The sequence below is a fragment of the Asterias rubens genome, chromosome 14 (genome assembly GCF_902459465.1).
Source record: "Asterias rubens chromosome 14, eAstRub1.3, whole genome shotgun sequence".
Lineage (NCBI taxonomy): Eukaryota > Metazoa > Echinodermata > Asteroidea > Forcipulatida > Asteriidae > Asterias > Asterias rubens.
This window is the reverse complement of record NC_047075.1, coordinates 1033526-1043777: the sequence shown is the minus strand read 5'-3', so window position 1 is coordinate 1043777 and position 10252 is coordinate 1033526. Positions and strand designations below refer to the sequence as shown.

The following is a 10252-nucleotide window of genomic DNA, read 5'->3' as shown; positions in this document are numbered from 1 at the left end:
CACACAACTTCGTGTGACAAGGGTGTTTTTGCTTTCATTATTATCTTGCAACTTCGACGACCAATTGAGCTCATATTTTCACAGGTTTGTTATTTTATGCATAGATACACCAAGTGAGAAACTGGTCTATGACAATTATCAATAGTGTCCAGTGTCTTTAAGACACAACCTTGGAATCGGAAAAGGGAATGTTTAAATATAACAAAACAGGAGAAAAATACCTCATAGTCATACCACACATATTGTTCACTCCAAATTGAAGTATACTCACACAGTCAGTTTCCCTTGTGGCTTATTACAGACGACTCTCTTTGTAAAGATTGGAAAGAGGATCTGCTGAAAATGAGTAGGTCTACATCGTGTAGTCCTGAACCCCATCTCTGTTTTGGGTTCCTTGGTTTTGCTCTCCTCTTTCCTGTTCTTCAGAGGGTGATTGGTCCCTGTGACTTTCCTACAACGAAGGTTGACAATAAAATATAAATGATAATATCGACTCTTGTTATACACTGCGCAATTCCAAAGAATGATCGTTTATCCATTGACATTTTAACCCACGTTTCTCCTGAAGACGAGCAGAGTATACTGTATGAAACGTCGAGACCACACCGGCTATTTTCAGAGCCAACACTCCCTCAAAAGAGATATTATACATGGTTGTACCCGCAAGTTTACTATTAAGTATTTATACTTGTTATTATTATAACCCACTGCCGTCGATTTCACACCACTCTTCTTAACTTAAGACAATTTATAGGACTTAGGACGAGTCCCAACCACCCTGCACTGTAGCACGCAGACATTAAGATCAATCCTAACTCGTCCTAACTTGAGATGAGACGAGTCCTAACTCTTTGTGAAATTGACTGAGCAGGATACTGAGCCATGTGTTTCATTCCTGAAACCATCTCATGGCTCTCTTGATAGTAAACAGCCTTTTGTAATTATCGCTTTCGAAAACGCCAAGCTTTGACAACCACATTGAATTTCCTGCAGAATGTAGGAAGTTGATACTCGTCCTCTATAAGCAACCAGCCTACGAGCTGGCTCAAGCCAATCGCTACACGGGAGACTGTGATCGTGACCTGGAGAGATGGCTCCAGAGCAAAGAAGAAGAAGGAGACAGTCTCGCACTAGAGGAGTTACAACACACTCTGGGTGAACTCGGCAGACCTGCACTTGGTCAACGTAAGTTTTATGCACAAACAAAAAATACTATGTGGTTTTCCCTTTTAAGAAATCACGGTAGCCATCTCCGATCGGTTGCTGGTTCAAAACCTAGATCTGCTTAAGTAGGAATCTGTGGTAGGAGATTCTCTCCCCCCGGGTAATCTGTTTGCCCCCCCCCCTCCCCATATGGCGAACTGTGTACAAAGTTCTTCTGATAGCGCCCTCTCTTGAATCATCCTCCTTCAGCCCACGTTAATTTCCCATACCCTATGATGGGGGAATGCCTTTGCGACTTTGCTTACGGGGCGACTCTGGCGGGGCGACTTTGTGGGGAGACTTTGTGTGGCGACTTTGTGGGGCGACATTGATAGGGGGCGAATGTGTACATGGAGGGGCGAGCTTGTTATGGTCGACTTTGCAAGGGCGACTTTGCCGGGGCCGGGGGGCCTTGGGCGAGATGGCTGGTTTCCGACGGGGACATGTCCGGCGGACAGATTTCCCTTGGACACCTGCGGCTCGTCCCCTGTATCCGCAAGGATAAAGGATACAGACAGGTTTACGATATTATACACATGTACGTCGGATCTAACTGCAAGCCTCCAGAACAGTGGATGCCATGTGCAATTAATGATAGGTCCAAGTGCGATTATGGACGTAGTAACCAAAAATAGGTGGATCAACTGTACGCTTTAAAAGAAAACAGTATACTATCTGTCTCTTCTTCTGTTGCCAACATTTCAGGAATTGCCGTTGAGGTCTTCGATGAGGTGGATCAAAACCTGGAAGATTTCATCGACAAGGACGGACTTCTAATCGACAAAGATATAATGAGCAAGGGGAATGATGGACACAACGACTGACATGGGAAACCAACATGCATGGTGGTTATAAACTCTCGATAGAGACTGGAGGCTCCTCATTTTGTTAACATTGTGCGGTAGCCTATGTGTGCATGCACAGAACTATAAACATTGACAATTATCTGGCAAGTCTGCTGCCACCTAACGTTTCAAAGTCTGATTAAAACTGCATGTCTGTTTCCTCCATGTTCTACCTGAATAATTCTAAAGGAACTGAAAAGTACGTTCAATTTATTGCTTTTAAACATTAATTTGAAAGAAAGGTTCTTTATGGCAAACAAACAAAACTTTGGAGTATTATTTTGTTGATACAATGAACGGCTCACGCGCTCGCCTTGTCTTACATAATAACACGATTCCTTTTGTTCAGTCATGAACAAGATTGGTGTTAAAATTAACAAAACAAATGGAGGGTTGTTAATAACACAAAGTTGGCAATAGGATCTACACTTTAAGCCTGTTAATTCTCAACTCATGTTGAATTATTTTCCCAAAGGAATATGGAATAAAACGTCATATTGAACTAAATTGAACGTTGTGAACGGTCGAAAAGAACTTTTGGCGGGAAATAAGCTAGAGCGTCAAACGCGCGGATTAGTTAGGATTGCGCGTTGAGCGTGGGTATAAAGTTTTCACGCGATCTTTGTCAATGCATTTGCTGCCATGCTTTATTTAAACGTAAACAACCACAGCATGATAACGCTATTTCTGACAAGGCCGTTGCTATATTTTGTCGCTCTTAACCACAAACGTTCGACTGTGATAAAATCAACGATTTCCACCAAACAAATATAACCGGAAGTGATGGACCACCAATTTCGCTTTCTTGTTGTGTTCAGTATTTGTTTCCTACAATGCTACGCAACAATGAACGATCGAAAATTAATCATTTTAGCGTCCAAACTTTCTGACGAAGGTAAGCTGTTGTGACAATATTTGTATGTTTTTTGTTGTTGTTAGTATTGGGCGGGTATTGTTTTTGTCGTTGGTGGTGGTGTTGTTGTTGTTATTGCTGCTGTTGTTTTCGTCTCCTGTCGACTTCGGTGAGAGGAATTCCTCACAGGCAGACAAAACTATTATGCAGATTTACACATCCGTTCCCTTTTTGATGGTTGACTAGTGTGTGACAGTGTGTTAACCTGGGTCTAACAAACATGTCTAATATAAGGAAGTTCCATTGAGCTGCTTAAGCACCAAAAACACAAGATGCTTACCAGGGTAACTTAACAGCCAAATTACCATTTCACAATATAATTTCTGACTGGATTCTGTTTATTTCTGCAAAGCATGAATTTGTTAAGAAAAATTATCTGCTTTTAAAGCAGCTCTATGAATATAGGCTCATGACTATAGGCTCATGGGCTACTGACATTTTTCTGTCTTTACAATAATTTTCTTAATTTAATATAATTATTGTCCAATCCCAGAGATAAGACAGTTTGAATTCCTTGAAATTTCTCACAGAATGTAGAAATTTACTTGTCGCGCTGTATAAGAAACCAGCATACGAGTTGACTCACTTGCATCTGTACACTGGACTCTGTTACCACGACCTTACGAGATGGCTAATAGATGTTCACGTAGATTTACCCGTCTTAAAGGAGTTACACCAGGCGCTGGTTCAACTCAACAGACCAGCTCTTGGCCGAGGTAAGTAAAATGTTACTGGATAACTTGGTTAAAGACAGTGGACACTGTTTGGTAATTGCCAACCACTAGTCTTCTCACTTTGTGCATGTCAACATGTGCATAAAATGACCAACCTGTGAAAATTTGAGCTCAATTGGTCATCGAAGTTGCGAGATAATAATGAAAGAAAAGACACCCTTATCACACGTATAGTTGTGTGCTTTAAGATGCTTGATTTCGAGACCTCAAATTCTATATGAGGTCTCGAAATCGAACTCGTGCAAAATTACTTCTTACTAAAAAACTGCTCTTCTTCAGAGGGAGCCGTTTCCCACAATGTTTTATACCATCAACCTCTCCCCATTACATTACTCATTACCAGTAAGGTTTTATGCTAATAATTATTATGAGTAATTATAAATAGTGTCTTATAAATGCGTTTAAAGGTACAGGGTATACTTTTGGTAATATTTTCAAAGACCAGTATTCCAACACAAATAACCTGTGAGAATTTACGCTCAATTGGTCATCAAAGTTGCAGCAACATTTTGAAAGCATGAACACACTTAGGGCCCAATTTCATAGAGCTGCTAAGCACAACTGTTTGCTTAGCATGACATTTTTGCCTTGATGAAAACAGGATTACCGATCAAATGTTCACGTGATTTTCAGGATAAGCAAACAACAACTGAATACCACTAACACGCAAAATGAAAGTTGTTGGTAATCCTGTTTTACCAAGGAATAAATGTTATGCTAAGCAAATTGTTGTGCTTAGCAGCTGTACGAAATTAAGCCCCGATGCTTCTTTCTCTAAAACAGGGTTACCTAAAATGTGTTCGTTTCCAACAGTGTTTTATATCAATATCAAAAGCTCTCCAGTGCTCTTTACCAAGTACGTTTAGTTTTAGTTTATTATGCTTTACACTTGCCTACAAAATATACAAATCTCTTAACAAAGATACAAAGAAGCAAAATGGAAAAAAAATACCAAGCCAGTGAGTGCCACGGAGGAACAGGTGACCATCACTTCTACAAAGCCGTCCTGCCACAAAGAATGTGACCTAATACCCACCCCACAGTTAAAACAATTTGGGAGTCAAACATTTGACTCCCAAAATGGGCCGACCGTGTTAGTCGACGAGGTAAAAAGAAAACCACGCAATTTCGAGGCATATTTGGTGGTGATCATTGTATTCTACTTTTAAAACGTCTTTCCAACCATATGCATTTTATAGCAAACGCTTACAAACGCTTGTTAAAGACCAACTCTACCGGTCCAATGCAACGTGTTCCTTTAACTTGTGAAGTAATTATTTGAGTATTCATAATGGCGTTTCTGTCCCTACTCTGCTGCTCACATTGCAGAGATGTTAATCGAAGTGAACCAGCAGAAACATGATCTTTAGCAATTCTTCAAATCTAATGGATCTTTTGTCGACCTGAGATAACTTTGACAGCAAATGACGACTGCAAATAGCGACGTTTGGAAAGTTTCAAAGAAGGCAGGGTGAAAAGATCTGCAGAGATGATCACCAAAGAATCTATCGAATGAAGTGGGATCAGCATGCTTTTTAAAAATGTGTAATAATGGCTGTGCAAAACTGGCAAAGGGAAGACCGATGTACAATCACGAGCTGTGGGTGTTTGTATTTGTTAGTTGGTTTGTTGGAATTGTTGGGGATGTTTGTTTGTTTGTTTGCTTGGGAGTGGTTCCCTTAAAGGATTTGAGTACTTTATCAAAATGTCCATAGATTTACATTAAACTTACAGGGTTTGAAGATAATGATAGTGGAAAGCTTCCCTTCAAATATTACTTACTGAGGTGCTGTAGTTTTTGAGAAATGAGTAAAACAATGTCATGAAAATACGTTTGTAAATTATTAAAATAACTTTTGTCTTATGAGACGAAAATTACTTTCATGACATTGTTTTACTCATTTCCCCAAAACTACAGCACCTCAGCACGTAATATTTTCAGGGAAGCTTTCTACTATCATTATCTTTAAACTGTACATGTATATGTTAAGTGCAATTCTGTGGACATTGTGTTTTTTGTTCTACATTAGTAATACATAGACCCTTTAAGATTCCTCTTTAAGTGAGAGAGAAACTGTTTGCAGAACAATCATCAACAAAATCGTTTTAAAATTTGAACACATTAGTGTGGCTTGAACGTCAATTTTAACACAATTTAGGCAGCTGTGAAATGTTTGACACCTTTTCTTCTTCAGTCGAATAATTTGTATTAAAAGATTAAAAGATCATTACCAATGAAAAAGCAATTGCATCACATTATTTGGTTTCTTTCTCATTGTCTCGATTCTCTCAACTATGCCCAATTTCATACAGCTGTTACACAGAAAATGTTACTTAAACATTTCTGCTAAGCAACAATAAGCAGGATACCAGTCATAGATGATACAGGTGAAATTGTGTTTTAGCTGGTAAGAAGTAATAATAATAATATAAAGACTTGTAATGCGCACGTATCCACCCTGCTAGGTGTTCAAGGCGCTAAGCATATTTTTGTTGTGCTTAGCTACTTGTTGTGCCGCTCAATGACATTGTGCCCGGATTTGTTTCAGCCAAAGGGGCACCAAGGCTGAGATCAGGGCAGAACTTTGGGTGCTAGGGCAACCGAGGCCATGAAAAAGTAGCTACGCACAACAGAATAAGGCTACCAGCTAAAATACAGCGTCACATGCACAACCTGTGACAGGTATCCTGCTTAATTTTGCTTAGCAAAAAGATATTAAACGCACTGGACACCTTTGGTTTTGTCAAAGACCAGTCTTCTCACTTGGTGTATCTCAGAAAGTTCGTCCCGAGTGTCCCTTTCCCTGTCATGCCGCTTCTGATGATTGCTAAGAACAGACTTCCTTGTAAATGCTTTGCTGCAAACATCGCAGACAAACCTGCGATCATTAGTGTGCATCTTCATATGCTCCTTTAGCGCACGAGATGTTGCAAACTGTTTACTGCATTCCAGGCAAGGGTGACTTTTCTGCTGAGTGTGGGTAACCGCATGTCTCCTTAGATGCTGCTTGTTGGAGAAGGCTCTATGACATCGCTGGCATTTAAACGGCCTTTCCTTGGTGTGAGTATCTTGGTGTCGTGTCAGGGTGAACTTTCTAGAGAAGGCTGCTTGACAGATATTACATGTATGTGATCTCTCTCTAGTGTGGATCATCACCATGTGGCGACGAAGCTGCTGACTGTGGATGAACGTCTTCTCACACTTGTCACACTGGTGACGTCGCTCTTCATGACTCTCCTGGTGCTGTTTTAAATACTCCACAAAGCGGAAGGATTTCAGACAGACTTCGCATGTGAACTTATTCTCCTTCACAAGGTGGACTTTCTCATGTCTTTTGAGATTTTTCTCATTGCGGAAGCTTTTTATACAAGTCTGGCACGTGAAATCTTTTACTGGTTGGGTATTTGAGTTTTCCATTACACATTGCATCTTTTTCCTAGCAGCTTTACTCTTCAGGGATGTGGACCGGGTACCCTCCAGAGGGTGGAGCAGTCCCTCAGCCATGGTAGTGTCTGTATCTAGTGCCCTCTGTGGTTCAGCGTCAGCAATGTTCTCAATATTTGTGTTCTTCTCAGTGTTCTTCTTAGTGTTACTCATGGTTTTAATGTTAGTGTTAAATACGGTGTTTAAATGAGTGTTGTCCTCAATATCTCTCTCAATGATAATCTTGGTGTTGAGATCGATGTTACTGTTGGTATCGGTGTTCCTCTCAATGCTACACCCAGTGTTCCTTTCAGTGTTACACCCAGTGTTCCTTTCAGTGTTAAACCCAGTGTTCCTCTCAGTGTTACACCCAGTGTTCCTTTCAGTGTAACACCCAGTGTTCCTTTCAGTGTTACACCCAGTGTTCCTTTCAGTGTAACACACAATGTTCCTTTCAGAGTCAAACCTAGTGTTCCTTTCAGTGTTACACCCAGTTGTCCTTTCAGTGTTCCTCCCACCATCATCTGAAACAATGCATTCCGGATGAGCCTTTACATGGCGCTTAAGATGATACTTAAGCGAATATCGTTTTGAACAACCCACACATTTAAACGGCCTCTTGGTGCTATGAACAAGACCCATGTGGCGTTTCAGAGTCTGAATGAGTGGGTAGCCTTTCCCGTACACGGTGCAAAGAAACGGTTTCTTACCGATGTGTTTCATCTCATGTAGATGCAGCGAACGAGCTCGTGAAAACGCTCGTGGGCAAACACTACACGCATGACTCTTCTCACCAGAATGAAGCTTTTTATGACGCTTCAGTTGATGCTTGTGGACGAAAGCTCTCCTGCAGATGTCGCAGTTGTAGTTCCTCGTCTCATGGGACTCTACATGTTGTTTCAAGTAACATTTTTGAGGGAACGTCTTATTGCAGATTTCGCATTCAAACAATTGTCTTGTGTTGTGCGTCTTCTCATGACGTTTGCGATTCCTCTGGCTTGCGAATTTTTTTCCGCAGTTTGGGCACATCAAGGGGTTCCAGTTGACCATTTCTTGTATGGCTTCCTGACTTCTAGGGTGCAGTAGATGGATATCGTTGCTACTTTCCATTAGTGGCACCTGACTCTCCAATGGCTCAACTCCAGACCACTCCAAGAATACTTGTACAGCTGACTCCACCCCACCCGATAGGACGTGCTGGTCACTGGGTGATGTGGAAACAGACACAGCGATGTTTTCCATTACTATTGGATTGAGGTTCATCTTTTATTTGAAGATGTCTGCAACAAAGTGCAAGAAAATATTTTACTGGAAAATCAGCAGAAATGGACAAGGCTGGTCACACTGCAGCGATTAATGAAAACGATACCGATCACCACGCAAGAGAACGCATTCTATTGGTTGAATGAGCGTGTGTGTATTCTGCGTGAAGCAATTCAACCAATAGAATGCGTTGTCTTCGTTATCGCTGAGAACGCATTCTATTGGTTGAATGAGCGTGTGTGTATTCTGCGTGAAGCAATTCAATCAATAGAATGCATTCTCATCGTTATCGCTGCAGTGTGACTCGGCCTTAAAAGGCAAATGCGGATTGTATTAATTCAGTCTTACAAAATATAGTTAACAACCTTTGTCAATAATGTCTTATGGCGTCAAAAAACCCTAGTAACATCCTTAGCTGACAATTGTGCCCGACACCTACACACATGACATAAACAATAAATAATCATAAATAATCTATATCACAAATAATAAAAAATAAAAAAATTAAAAGAGGACTCAAAGTCAAACTCAGTCAAAGTCTGAAAGTCAAACTCAAAGATGTAACAGCAAAACATAATTTTAAAACACAACAAAAAGGTATTGTATTTTCCAGAAAAGATTATTATTGTTATCATTTAAGATCCATCATTTATACGTCAAAGTTGGTTTGCATGAACCGATAAAAAGACAGGATATACAATAACAAACTATTCAAGTTTAGAGGCTTTTGCATTAGGCGCTTTACAAATGTCTTATTATTATTATTATTATTATTATTATTATTATTATTATTATTATTATTATTATTATTATTATTATTATTATTATTATTATTATTATTATTATTATTATTATTATTATTATTATTATTATTATTATTATTATTATTATTATTATTATTATTATTATTATTATTATTATTATTATTATTATTATTATTATTATTAAGTGTACACATAGCGGTACTGGTTAAGGACAAAATGTATGCAAATAAATGAGTTTGTTTACGTCCAATACAATAATGATACTTACTTTTAATCCATTGGCTAAAAAGCTCGCTGCAACTACTTTTGATGTAGCACATCATGTTCATAACCTCTCGACGAAAGGAAACCTTTCTGCTTCATACGTAGCTGTAAAACATGTACTTTTGGGCAATAACTTCAACCAAAACAACGAACAAGTCCTAACTGTACGCTGTACTGTCAATGGAGGGCGCACTTCTCTTTAGCCGCAAAATAAATGGTACATTGCATGCTCTTCACAAGTAATAATGGCAAACAATTTCAAAACTAGCTACTAAAGAAAGTTCTTTCAAAGCCGCGAAGCCTCAAGGAAACGAATCAAACATAATTTCAGGCAACTAATTTTCATTTGACTTTTCAATAATTATTTGATAGGTTAGCCATTTTGGCTGTTAAGCTAGGCTCAGAAAATAGAAACCCCCTATCCTGCAAAAATTGAATTTGCTGTTGTACTCATTGCTCCTCTGTATGGGCAATTTGCTTACTGAAAAATGAACAGCAGCTTGAGTTACTAAAATAATTTATCTTAGAAACAATGATTATTTCCTTGGAAACACAGTGTTTAGTAACGTAAAGGCAATTCATTCTTGTATTGTCGAGGCTAAGGACAAAACAAAATAGCAGGGAACATGGTCTCCAGTAGAATTTAGGTCTCATACCGCAAAGATCGGCGGAGGATATATTATGATGTGAATAACAGAATCCCACAAACCGGATCCATAGGGGTGTGCGTGTGTGTGCGAGTGTGAGCTTACGGGCATTGTCCTTGTGGGGTATTTTACACAATGTAACAATGATTTCTCAAGTGTCCTACAATCACTAATTTTACTTAGCATAAACAAACT

At 39.4% G+C, this 10252-nt stretch overlaps 1 protein-coding gene across 1 annotated transcript; it reads right to left on the bottom strand.

Annotated features, from left to right (window-relative positions):
- Positions 1-5691: 5691 nt before the first annotated feature.
- LOC117299359 (zinc finger protein 33A-like) lies at positions 5692-9557 on the bottom strand. The gene is made up of 2 exons (XM_033782889.1): positions 9415-9557; positions 5692-8399 (listed from the first exon to the last, which is right to left on the bottom strand). The coding sequence occupies exon 2, from the start codon at positions 8380-8382 to the stop codon at positions 6412-6414; it is 1971 nt and encodes a 656-aa protein (XP_033638780.1). The 5' UTR covers positions 8383-8399; positions 9415-9557; the 3' UTR covers positions 5692-6411.
- Between the last annotated feature and the right edge of the window lie 695 nt (positions 9558-10252).

What these genes read in the sequence shown, in the direction of transcription:
- LOC117299359 (XM_033782889.1), bottom strand. Translation starts at nt 8,382, where the DNA reads ATGAACCTCAATCCAATAGTAATGGAAAACATCGCTGTGTCTGTTTCC.